Source organism: Sorex fumeus, unplaced genomic scaffold, assembly GCF_029834395.1.
Source record: "Sorex fumeus unplaced genomic scaffold, SorFum_2.1 ptg000008l, whole genome shotgun sequence".
Classification (NCBI taxonomy): Eukaryota; Metazoa; Chordata; class Mammalia; order Eulipotyphla; family Soricidae; genus Sorex; species Sorex fumeus.
In genome coordinates, this window is record NW_026606065.1 from 67,083,204 (window position 1) to 67,097,081 (window position 13,878).

General features: G+C 38.1%; 1 protein-coding gene across 4 annotated transcripts in view; it reads left to right on the forward strand.

Moving 5' to 3' along the window:
* The window catches only part of DIAPH3 (diaphanous related formin 3), a 553,005-nt gene that overhangs the window by 175,926 nt on the left and 363,201 nt on the right, over nt 1–13,878 (forward strand). For all 4 annotated transcript variants that reach the window (XM_056109828.1, XM_056109829.1, XM_056109830.1 and 1 more), the window contains 2 exons: nt 4,610–4,746; nt 7,140–7,245. In XM_056109828.1, the coding sequence (XP_055965803.1) occupies nt 4,610–4,746; nt 7,140–7,245 (243 nt within the window). The remainder of the gene's footprint in view (nt 1–4,609; nt 4,747–7,139; nt 7,246–13,878) is intronic.

Sequence of the window (13,878 nt, forward strand, 5' to 3'; positions counted from 1 at the left end):
CCTCCACCAGTGCATATTCCCCACCACAAATATCCCGGTAAATGCCCCCTTTTCCTACCCTCCACCTGCCTCCATGCAGTCCCTACTTTTTTTTAAAGTTAAGTTTTCTATTTTTAACCAGTGTTGCATTTTTTTTCTCCATTTATTTTTCAAGGGGAAACTTTGTGGAATCCACAGATCCTTTAGATACTGGGTGTACTGTAATGTGGATGTTTTAGATATATGAAGTGACCTTTCTTAAAATCTTAAGAGTAAATGGAGAAAATAATTAGGAATTGCTGATTAGAAGAAGTCACACTATACTGGTTGTGTAAGCACTGCAGGAGTCTCCATAGAGAGTGAGACTAGAAATGCTAGAAATGAATGATTCGCTGGGGCTGGAAAGACTGAGAGTAGAGAACTTTTTTTTTTTTTTTAATATATTTTTTATTTGTTGAATCACGGTGAGAACAGTACAAAACCTTTCAGTTCAAATCTCGGTCAGTCATACAATGATAAAACACCCGTCCCTTCACCAGTGCACATTTTCCACCTCCAAGAACCCCAGTATACCCCACCTCCCACCTGTGTGGCAGATTTCCATCTCTCTCTCTCTCTCTCTCTCTCTGTCTCTCTCTGTCTCTCTGCGTTGGTCAACATTCAATATTACTACAAAAGACCCACCACTGTTATTTGGAATTTTCTCCAACATTCAGACCTGCCACAAAGACAACATTAGAAAATTTGTTTTCTAATGTTGATTATGATAGAGAACTTTTTTTCAAACCAAAGAAGCTTTTGTCTCATCATTTGAATTTTGAGAGAAGTATTATAGGAATGTGCAGTGGCACAAAAATGATGGTATTCCCACTTGTTTTGAGACTAAATTGGACTTTATTTGACCAATTTGGACTGAATAAACTTTTTAATCTAAAATAATGTATTCTCATAATAGTAAATTGCTTTACTTATAGTTTGTATTTGTTGAATTGGAACAAATTTTCATTTTCATTTATTGTTATCACCATTATTAATAAAGATAAAAAGTTAGGTTACTGATACTTGGAATTACTATTATAATGTCTGAACTTAAAAGTACATGAAATGTTTTTGTAGTGTTCCTACCCACCCTTGCCCCCACCCAAACCAGTTTGATGGTTTCTTGTGTACTTTAATAAAGGTAAAGGTAAAGGTAAAGGCCCTCCCGTTGATCGTCAATTTGCTCGAGCGGGCCCAGTAACGTCTCCATTGGAGAATGTGGAATCTTTATGAGTTCATTGACAAAAATGCAGGCTTTAAAGAGTAAAAAAGTGTGGTGCCTTGTTTGGTACTAGCATTTACACAATAGATGCAATGAATGAATTTGAATTTCATATGCTTAGTTGGACAATTTTTATTAAAAAAGAAACTCTACTGCATTGTAACATAGCATGGTGCAAAATCAGTATTTAAGCTACTAAGCCTTCACCACTAAAATCCCAGTTCTTCTTTTTGGGTCACAACTGGTGATGCACAGGGATTACTCCTGGCTCTGCACTCAGGAGTTCCTTCTGGTAGTGCTCAGGGGACCATATGGGATGCTGGGAATTGAACCCGGGTTGGCCGCATGCAAGACAAACGCCCTACCCGGTAGGCTGTCTCTCCAGCTCCTGAAAGTCCAGTTCTGTCTTTCATGAAATATTTGTCCCCTTTGTAGCAATTTAGTCACCTTCCAGTTCCCTTCTGGTCACCACATGATAGTCATTTAGTCCCAAAGTTTTAAGTAGTTGCCCCTCCATACCCCACTGGCTAGTGGAAGATGATTTTGAGTACTCATTACGAAGAAAATTCAAGTCAGGACGAAAATGCTACTATATTCAGAACACAATTAAAATAGGGGCTTCATTTTTGTCAGTCAACATATTTCATGTGCTCTGAGGTGTATGCAGTGCAGTGATTCGTTCCAGAAGTCAGCCCCTTCCCCAAATGACCTCTAGTACTGGGATCAACTCACCAGAAGTTAAGCATGCGTATTTAGGCATCCCACGTAGGAATTTAAGGTACTTGAATGCGTACTCTTATCTAAACGTGTCTTGGATGACTGAAATTCTGTCTGTTAGGTAATAATAGGATCCAGGTGAATGCAAATGGAATGTATTGGTCCTCAGTCTAGAACACAGGGGTTTTCGTATAATCCAGAGTGGGTCCTTGACATTCAAGAGAGAGACATCCTTAGACCTTCCACAGTTTGTCACCAGTTCTCTAACTTTCAAAAAGCCTTTTTTTAAAGCACTTTTAGGTGCCAATTCTGGTAAGTTGACTATTTGTCTCAATGTCAACAGTTTTTGTTTGATTTTTCTTGACTTAAAAAAAAAAGAGAGACTCATTTGATTCAAATAGAAAGCAATTTTATTTAGTTCAAGATGCTGAGTGGTGGTAATCTGTGCGCATTACAGTTTTGAAACACACCAATACTACATATTTTTATGTTTGCAAAATCAGATGAAATTTTGGGGATCACAAGATGTTGGTCAAAACTAGGAAATCAGAATGCTCCAGTTTCATCTTTCACACACGTTGGTTCAGGACAGAGGACTTGACACAGAAGGTAGATTGTATTGCTTGGAAACAGCCAGAGCCATCTTGAGAGAGTGTAGGAAACACAAAATTCTGATTCCGGAAGGGTAGGTACTGGTTAAGGACAACCAGGCGGGCAGAAGATGAAGGGAAGCTATTAGAGAAAAACAACTTAAACCTGAGTTTGAGGTTTATTAGGATGGAGCCAACCTTCTGGTAGTTGGTGATGCGTGTCCGAGTGACTTTTTGAGTTGGAACTTTATCAACCTCTGACAGTTTTCTGGAATGGGTTCCAAAGTGTAGTTTTGTCTAGCTGTTCCTCTTATTTGGTTTGTTTGCAGTTATAAATAGCCCACACCATCATAAAAGTGAGCACCACCTTACTGTGTTTATTGTCTCTGTAAATTTTTACATTCACCAACAAAACAGAACGATAAAAAATTAAATCCTGTGTTCTTTGGTCCTTCTACTTGTACTTTCTCCTTTGTATCTGTACCTTAGAATAATTTAAGCATAAATTAATACAATGTGAGAGCTTGCTTTTGCATACAGGCCATATACAAGAGAGGGAGGCCATCAGAGGGGTTTTATAACACTCAAAACATTTGCATCTAAACTTTTCTAGATTCTACTTTGATACTTATCTAGTGCGAATAATTAGTTTTTTTTTAATAGTTCATAGGTTTGTAATTGTGTGAAAGGATTTTCTTTAGTGCATACTTGTAACTTATTGAACAAATTTTTCATTCTTTACAAATAGGCTCTAGGATGCTTGGTAAATAAATAGTAATTTTTTCCCTTCTATTGTCTGTTCTCTGTTATTTGATTCCTTCAGTAGAATTGTAAGTGTACCCTAAAAGATGAATATTTTCTTAAATCAAAAGATACATATATCTTGTAAATAAAGGAATATGTATACAAATATAAAATATGAATATAGCTTATCTTCCAAAAGGGTATGACATCTAGCAAACAGACTTTATCCTATCCAAAGTTATCTTATTTATACGATATATTTGCAACGCTATCATTTTTCAGGTAACATCATTCTGATTAGAAAACATAAACACATTATGGTTGTTCTTGCATGGTATCGGCACAAGTTTTTCTTAAGCTTTTGCTCATTTACGAATGATTCTCTCTAGACCGGACCTCTATCATATGGTAGCCACTTGGGCTAAAGAACTCTTGAGTGTGACTAATCTGAATTGAGCTTGCTCTAAGTGTAAAATAAATAGCATTGAATATTGATTGCTTTGAAAGAGAAAAAGTAAAATTCATTTCAGTGTTTCATTTTAGTTACGTACCCATGTAATATGATTAAAATATACTTGCTTAAAATCAATATTATTTTTTTATGTAGTGTTTGTTGATGAGAGTTTTATTTATTTTGGTTGGGGGGCACACCTGTGATGCTCTGGAGTTACTCCTGGCTCTGTACTCATGAATTACTCCTGGAGGTGCGTGGGTTGGGTATGTGCAAGGCTAATGCCCTACCTGCTGTACTATTGCTCCAAACCCTTAAAATTAATTTTTAAATTAAACTTAACTTTTCCCCTTAGAAGTAACACTGGTTTCTAAGGTGGTAAATTTATATCTGAGGAGTCCAGTTTTGGCACCACCAAAGTGCCAGAGCCTGCACTATAGTCCTAAATAATCCATGCGGTTCACTGGGATTTGCTGCCCTGAGTATTTACACAGTAGTACATCACTGATCTTGGCAGTAATTTTCTCATTTTACTGCCTGCTTCAGTAGCTATACACTTTGTGTGTTCCTACTGGAAAATCTTTGTTCCTTCATTGTTTCTTTACTAGCAATTATCAGTCATGTTGTTTTAATCCTGGAGGGGTTGTCTGCATTTGGTTAACATTCTTGATTTAAAATGACTACTTTCATAAATTCTTCAGGGTGTTTTACATTTTTCATTTTTCTTGTCCATTCTTTATTTTTCTTGGCCTTTTACTAAGTGTAAAATGCATTATCCTATAAAGAATTTTAAATAACTACATTTCCTTTAGGGCACACATTCCCTAACTAACTTATAACCTTTAATTTCTTTGTGCTATGTTATAGTACGGCTTGGAAAGAATTATGAGTGAAGAGAGAAGTCTGTCATTATTAGCCAAAGCCATCGATCCAGAGTATCCCAATATGATGACTGATGTGGTGAAACTCCTTTCTGCAGTATGCATTGTAGGAGAGGAAAACATGTAAGTCATCTTAACTTACTCCTTTAATTCTGTTATAACATGACATAGTTTGATTCACTTAATGCTTTCATTCCTGAACATAATTAAATAAAGTATGCTTGAATAGTAGATTTAGATTTATACTCACTGAACAGAAATATTTGAACAATAATTATTTTTACTTGGTTTTGTAGCTGTGTTTCTATGATAAACTTCTTTGTGTTACTTATTTTCAGCTTGTTCTGAACTCAAGTTCTAAGGGAAATAATCTAAGTCAAATGTTTATCTATACAAGTGGATTGTTTCTTATATAATTTTTTCTCCATGTTGAATTAATTTATCTTGTAACTGACGCAGATATCACTATTGGACAAGCACAATGAAAGGCAGGTTTTGAAAGTAATATGTTTAATAGTCCTTTACTACTTGAGGAAGCCTGCTCTTGGCTTATGAAATATATGCCAAAGGTTTAAATGTTGAAGCCCACTGTGTTTGTTCAGATTCCAACTAAAAGACCAGAACACTTAAACTCTCCCTGCTTTTTAAAGAAGATTGAGGATTCTGATTATATTTGGGACTTCCGAGATATCATATGACTTGCTATTAAGAAAGAATAAAACTTAAAACTGAACAACCAAAAGAACAAAATGAAATAAGAACAGGCAGAGTCCTAAACAGTCACCTCCCGCACCAACTCTGCTACTTCTGCTGGGGCTAGTGACTGTGTGGGCTGCTCCTTTTGGATCTAGCTGGACACTCAGCAGCCATCGTTCATCTTGGCCTTTTACTCCCGAACCTTATGTGGCATATATGTATTTGTGACCTTGGCTGAAACTGGCTGCAATCCCAGCATGCAAAGCCAGACCAACAGCTTTAGCACTTTCCTTACCCACTTTGAGATGTTGATTGCGCTGTATAAGTGAAAGAGTGAATTTAATACTGATACCTAAGACATCTGCCACTGCTTCTCCTTTCCTCCTGTCTTCCTCTGCCCTCTTCTTTCTACTTTTTTCTCCTATTTCCTTTACCTGCTGTTTCTTCTTCTCTCCTCTTTGGTCTTCTTGTCCTTTACTTCTTCCGGATTTTTTTTTTTTTTAAAACACATCAAAGTCCTGCTGTGTATGTTAGTTAAGCCACATTCAAGTGGTTCACCTCTCTTGGTGTCAGTGTGTTAAACATTCTTTATTTTCTTTTTCCTCTGTTCACTTCTATGATTTAATTCTTGATTTTCATATCACCATCAAAATGGTGTAGATGATAAAGTTGTGGTTTTTTTTTTGTATTAATGAATCACCGTGAGATGCACAATTACAAGCTGTTTATGGTTGGATTCAGTTATACAGTGTTTCAAGACCCATCCCTCCACCAATGTACATTTCCCACCACCAATGACCCCAATTTCCCTCCCCCCGCCCAGCCTATCTCTATGGCAGGTGCTCCCCCTTCCCTTTCTCTCCTTAATAAGTGGATGGACATGGAGAGTATCATGCTGAATGAAATAATACAGAAGGAGAGGGATAGAAGTGGAGTGATTGGACTCATTTGTGGAGTATAAGAACATAATATGAGACGAGCACCCAAGGACAGTGGAAACAAGTACCAGGAGGATTGGTCCATGGAGGCCTGCCTCAGTGCTGGGGGAGAAAGCAGTTGGGATAGAGAAGGGACCGCTATGACAAAGATAGTTGAAAATTATCTGGATAAGAACTGCATGCTGAAAATAGATAAAGGACCAGACATGATTACCTCTCAGTATCCTTATTGCAAAATGATAATGTTTTAGGGCTATGTGTTTGCCTACCAACAGCTGCTGTAGTCATTCTGAGCTGCTGAGTGCTGTCAATCTTCAAAGGAGAAAAAGCTATTTCTTGCTTAATGACTGTGTCTTATAGTTGACTATTAATTTCTTACTCACGATTTTTTTTTGTTATCAGAACTTATTTGCACTCAAAAGCATGTAAATAGACTTTATATAGGTCTCACTGCACAGACAAACTGGTTTCAGATCCTAGCTTTCCTATTTAGTAGATGTGAGACTTTAGACAGATTCTGTCTTGCCTCAGTTCCCTTATCTGTAATAAGGGAGAATACTTACTTCATTGAATTATTTACATTAAAGTGAGCTGTTCATTTTAATAACAACTTTGATTGCTTGTTTGTTTAAATAGTGACTAATGTATACAGTAAGGACACTATACATATCCTTGGTAAGTAAGTTTCCTGGGGTTCTTCGGAACAAATTAAACCATAATTTTTGGAACATTATTTGTAATCATGTAATCAATAAGCAAATTTTAAAATGTTTGTTTGTCCAGAAGTGATTTTGTAATTCAGCAGGCAAAGTACAATTATATTACAACATTTAAGTTTGCTTTTTATTTGCAATTTAATAAGAAATTCAAATATTTTAATAGCCTTGAAGAAGTTTTAGAAGCTTTAACATCAGCTGGAGAAGAAAGAAATATTGACAGATTTTCTTCTATTGTGGAAGGTCTTCAGCACAATTCTGTTCAATTGCAAGTAGGTTTCATGTATTTTATGTTCTATATTCTGTTTTCTAATTGACTATGTTTGTGAATGGCGAGTAAGGAATCCTAGGATTTTCCTATGGGGAATCTGAGTATGTGGTGTTTGTTGCATGGGGCCAGTGGCCAGAGCTTTTGAGAAAATTAGGTGAAAAGACCAAAAAGAAAAACATTGTTTTTCTCATTGCCATGTGGCCTCGAGATTGGCACTTTTAGCTACTTACCATGTTATATATTGTAGTACAGCATTAGCTATGGTCATCACATATAACATCAGACCCTGTTCTAAAACTGTGTGCAGTTTTTAATCCATATCTTCACTTCCTTTTTATTTTGTTTTGCTCTGTTTTGGACCACACGTAGGGGTGTGCAGGGCTTTCTCCTGGTTCTGTGCTTAGAAATCACTTTTAGTGGGGCTCTTGGGACCACATGGGGTACCAGGAATAAAACCTGGGCTAGTTATGTGCAGGCAAGCATGTTACCTCGTTTACTCTCCCTCCAGTCCTCATACTTTTAGTTCCTTTCCTCTTTCTTATATGTCCCTAGGCTTTCTATTTGCAAAATTAAAGAAAACTAACCTAAAAGAAAGTTTATAGAGAAAAGTGGAACAAAAACTTTATTCCATCTCCTCTATTCTGCTTGCTCTTTTTGCAATAGTTGTACATATACTAGATTATTGATTTTAGTTATGTCTGCAGTATGGAAATCATTCTTATTTAGGAAGAGGGATAATCACATGTGAACATTAGTATCTAAATACAGACTTTTTGGGTACATATGTACTTTTGGTATCCTTATGTTATAGGAATGGGAGTTAATGTTGACATGAATTGACAGGAATATACTTTGTTGTTTAAATGCGAGCTCTTCACATTTTAGTTTTTATTTATTTGTTTTTATTTTTTGCTTTTTGGGTTACACCTGGTGATGCAGAAGGGTTACTCCGGGTGCTGCACTTAGGAATTATTCCTGGCGGTGCTTGGGGGACCATATGGGATGCTGGGAATCAAACTCCCATCGACCGCGTGCATGGCAAACGCCCTACCCACTGTGCTATCACTCCAGCCCTACACATTTTAGTTTTGTGATACTGAATTAGATCCAGATTCTCTTCTGTATCTCAGTTTTCTTATTTTTGAGGTGGAGATAATGATCAAGATCCTAGTTCATTTGTGAGGCAGGCATTATACAAGGTAATATGTTTAAATACACAGCATAGTGCTTGGTTCATTAGCGTAAGTGTTCAGTAAATGTTATCTTTAAGGAAGTAATTTTGTTACAAAAAAACCACAATGCCATTGAAGAGTAGTTATTGAATGTGATCTTCATTTTTTTTTAAGAAACATTACCACTGTTGATATTAAATTGGTATTTAACATAATCTAGCAATTATTCTCAAGCATTTGCCCCAGACTAATGATAATTTCTGTTCGCACAAAACTGGGAATAAGCCAAATGTTATTTAACAGGTGGATGGTTAGATTGTGACGCTCTAATACTATAGAATACTAGTCCACAGTAAAATGGAATCAACTGTACATAACAATTTGCATGAATACTATTAAGCAGTAAGAGAAGGTGAAACTCTGCAGTTTGCTGCAGGCATCTTGGATGGAACTGGAAGATACCATGCTGAATGAACCGAATCAAGCACGGGCAAATACTGAGTGATCCCATCTATATTAGAGTTTAAAGAACATAGTAAGGGAATAAACAATGACACAGATAACAGATCCGCGATTCTGCTGCCTGTTCTGCTGAGCTGAGTGTGCCAAGAGGAGGCTACTGGGGGAAGGCACAAAAGGAGACCTAGAGAGACAGGTGAAGGGCTGCTGACATTCTTAGGACAGGTGTGTGGTGTAGCAACAGGGTAGTCCTCGAAGATTCAAATGATAATATTCACATTCACTGTCACTGTCCTCCCGTTGTTCATCGATTTGCTCGAGCAGCCCCAGTAACGTCTCCATTGTGAGACTTATTGTTACTCACATGGCATATCTAATACACTACGGGTAGCCTGCCAAGCTCTGCCCTGTGGGCAAGATACTCTTGGTAGCTTGCTGGGGTCTCCGAGATGGGCAGAGGAATCAAACCAGGGTCTTCCAGGTTGGCCGCGTGCAAGGCAAATGCCCTACCGCTGTGCTATCGCTCCAGCCCAATATTCACAGTATTGTTTATCAAAATGCTTAAATACAGAAAAGGTGGAACAGAGATCAGTATCCTATGGAAGATACTAAGATGATGTTAAAAAACGTTTTCAGCATACCTAGAGTTTGGAATGCCTTATGTAGAGACTTTATTGAGACAACGGCCACACACAATTTACCCATTTAAAATGTCCAAGACGGTGTTTTCTACATATATTTAGAGTTCTGTTGTCTGCATCATAAACAGTGTTAGGATATCTTCAAATGCTTGAAGGACACTCTACACATTTTAGCTGTCATCCTACAATACTCTTGAATCCCCTAACTTTAGGCAACTGCTAATCTGCCATCTCTGTGGATTTTTATGTTATGGACATGTCACATGGAATCATGCAAGATTTGCCCCTTTGTACTGTTTTTTTTTTTCACTTAACATATTATCCATGTTCATTATTGCATTATGTATATAAGAAATATGCAATATAATGCAATATAAGAAATGTGCAATATAATGCAGTAATGCAATAATGTCCCCAACAACCTCCTCCCTCTGGCCATGTAGCAAATGGAAAGAAACTGCTGACGAAACTTCATTCAATTCTTAGGTATTTCATTCATCTGAAGAAGTTTTTACTAAGATAATGATTATATTTGCCTTAATGAACCAAATTACCTTATTTATAATTTTATTTCCTGTCACTGTTAGTAATGTTACATTTTCTTGGTAAAGTATTAAAAGTTTCACTGAGAAATGGAATTTGCTTTAGCATCATTGGAATTCAATTTCTCATTTTTGAGGGATAAGGTTAGGTGAAATTTGTGTGCCCTTGATTAAGAAAAGACAATGAAAAGAATTGTCTCTACTCAAGCGTTGTGTTTTTACTCTTTAATGAAAGTTTCTTCTTCTTAAGCCCAGTGTGTGAGATAGCTAGCGAGTGGCAAACTGCAATTAAGAGTAGCACTGCAGCACTGTCCTCCTGTTGTTCATCAGTTTGCTCGAACAGACACCAGTAACATCTTCATGTGAGACTTGTTGCTACTGTGTTTGGCATATTGAATACGTCACAGGAGCTTACCAGGCTCTGCCATGCGGGCGGGATACTCTCGGAAGCTTGCTGGGCTCTCCGAGAGGGACGAAGGAATTGAACCCAGGTCGGCTGCATGCAAGGCAAACACCCTACCTGCTTGTGCTATCACTGAAGCCTGCAATTAAGAGTAAAGGTTCTATTTTCCAGAGAGCTGACTTTGGGGTGGGGAAATGAGTAAGTCCGTTTTCCTTTCTGGATTGCTGATTGTATTCTGTTTTCTTTAAATGATCAAGAAACACTTTAGCGATGTCTAAAAATACTTCCCTCTCAGGGAGTTTTTAGATTTTCTACACACTAAGTATATTTTAGTGCTAGCTGGTTATCAATTTTCCCATAAAACTATTGCTCTAAGTGTTAATTTTATTCCATTAGTTATATAATTTGCATTTATTAAAATGTACTAGTCAGAGTGATATTAGCAAATCACCAAATTAACAATAAAATTTGTTTGTCACTGAATAAAATAGAAACCAATTGTTTGCTTTTACATGGGGAAAATGGGAGATAGTAAAATTAAAAAGTCTCATTGTTCTTTTACTGCAAATTATATTTTTAAAGATGCATTGTTGAAAGGAGGCTTGTTGGATCATCTTGAGTTTAATAATAATAATGAAGATAATGGCTTATGACTATGATAGAATTTGGCAGACTTTCATGTCTATTCTCTCCCCACCATAAAGTGCAGGAAGAAAGTAAAAACCTCAGTCTTAGGAATAAGTTATTGTTTCCTGGGCCTGGATTGTCTTGCTATCAGGAAAGTACCAACATAAATAGCACACTGAAATGTATTTTTGCTTTCCTCAAGTGTAGCAGACATGGTATGGGGTAGCACAGAGAATTTCCCTAAGGCCCAGGGAACCAGGTGTGGAAAGTTTACTGCCAGATGTAATTCAGAAGAAGCAATGCCATGTCATCTGCAGAAATGATTTAACACCACATTCTGTTCTGGCCTGCACCAGACGTTTAGGAAGATCTTGGCTTCAGCTCTGTGATTGTCTTTGAATGAGTTAAAGGTGTTTTTTTGGGGGGGTGGGGAGCTGGAGCGATAGCACAGCGGTAGAGCGTTTGCCTTGCACACAGCCAACATGGCCAACCCGAGTTCGATTCCTCCGCCCCTCTCGGAGAGCCTGGCAAGCTACCGAGAGTATCTTGCCCACACGGCAGAGCCTGGCAAGCTACCCGTGACGTATTCGATATGCCAAACACAGTAACAACAAAGTCTCCAATGGAGACGTTACTGGGCCCGCTCGAGCAAATCGATGATCAACGGGAGGGCCTTTACTTTTACTTACTTTACTTTTTTTTTTTTTTAAAGACGAGGAGTAGAATAAATTGGTTAAACAAATTTGTGGTTGCCACCATGCTTTGTTTTTAATTTTTTTTTTTAAATCTTTAATATTTCCTTTCATTTCATTGCGTTTTTTTTCTCTTGGTGCAGGACTTCACTACAGGACAACTTCTTAAACTTTTTCCCCTCATGGCTCCTTTTCATCAGAGAAATATAACAATGCCAGTACTGCCAGAAATACCTTAGATTTTGATAAATATTGAATTTTCATTATTGCTCATTCACAAAATTTAACATTGCCAAAATATTTTATAACCTCTGCATTCAGTTTCCATGACCATATACGGGGTCACAATCCATAGTTTAAAAAGCTAGGCACTAAAGTAATGGAACCGCTATCTAGATTCTGAACTTTGTTGAAACCTTTGCTGTTTGCCTTAAAACTAAGAGAATTGTTTTAGATTTTATCAGGAAAAGGAATGAAAATGTTATACACTAATACATTGGTCTGCTTTGTAATTTCTCTTACAGGATTTGGGCTTTGAGGTCAAATATAAGCTTTATTTCCACAGTAGTAACGTTAACTTAAGTATCAGTTTGTATTTGGGAGTGCGGGGAGCGGGGTAGTGGCTTAGCCCATCAGGGCTCTTGCTCTGAAATCACTCTTGCAGTGCTCAGGGGACCGTGTATGCTGCTGGGAATTGAACTAGGGTTTGCTGAGTGGAAGGCCAGTGACTTGTCCCTGTAATACTATCTTTCTGGCCCTGGATTTTTGTTTTATGTGAGTCCTAATTAACAGTTGTGTTGGGTGGTGTTTTAGGATAGAAACTGTGAGGTTAGGAAATACAGCTCTTAATTCATGATAGAGGCAGGACAACAGTTACTCTGATGAATGCAGACTGTGGTGCCATTGAAGTCATCCCACAGGGAATTTAATGAAAACTGTTAGTTGGCAAGACTCCACACTGCACACTGATGTGGGCCTGCTCTCCAGATCATAACCACGCTTAGGATGTCTTAACCGAACAAAGTCCATAAACCATCAGAAACTCCCTTTGACCACTCAGAAGCTTACTTCCTAACTCTTTGAATTGATCACCTTTGTACTTGACCTGGGCATAAATAATTCTTCAGATTTTCCCTCTTTCAGCAAGGTAGGATATTTTGGGTTATTCAGGCTGACCTGGGTATCTCTTAGGGCTAGTGTGACATGTTTGGTCACTTCATTTAAAATCAGGATATGCTTTACCACCTGTTCCAAGAGGCCAACTCATTGTAGGGCTTGTTTGTAAAGCATACACAAATTGGACCACCTCTTCCCCCCTCCCCCCTCTTTTTCCTCCTGGGAAGTTCTCCAGAATAACCCAGGAGATCTCCAGTTTGGAGAGATTCACGTAGTTGGTTTAGGACTGCATGATGGTGAGGGCAATGTTCCTTAAAAGTGAATATCTCTGATGTCTGGTTATTAGAAACAAGTCACGGTGTTTCTGGCAAGAGGTTGACTGTCACCTGTCACATAGGTGCACGTGGTGCCTTTGGAGGGAAATGCTTGTTAACCGTTTTGGGTCTTCCCAGTCCAAAATTTTGTCAGTGATGGCCAGATAAAAATAATTTTACTGTGGACTCCCAGATGGTTGTTGACTGTAGGATTCTTTGTTTCGTAATTTTGGCTTTTGGGCCTCTCACCCATCGATTCTGGGGGCTGACTCCTGGTTCTGTGCCCAGGTGTCCACATAGGATGCTAGTGATTGAACCTGGGTTGGCTGTGCATAGGGCAAGTGCCTTACCTGCTGTACTCTCTGTCCAGCCTTGGCTGGGATTCTTGATTCAGAAGAAAATGAATCCAGGTTTCTTTCTCCTTCCTCTTTTCTCCTTCTCCATCTCTTTCTCTTTTTCTTTCCCTTTCTTTCTCTCTCGCCTTCCGCTTCCCGTCCCTCTCCCCCTTCTCTCATTATTTCCCACTCTGCCCTCTTCTCCCTTTCCTTTCTCCCTCCTTTTCCCTTCCCTTTCCTTTCCTTCCACCCACTTTTCTCTGATTTTTCTTTCTCTTTTCCTGGAGACATGATGGAGAGAATTGAAAAACTTGCAACCCGAATCTCATTTGC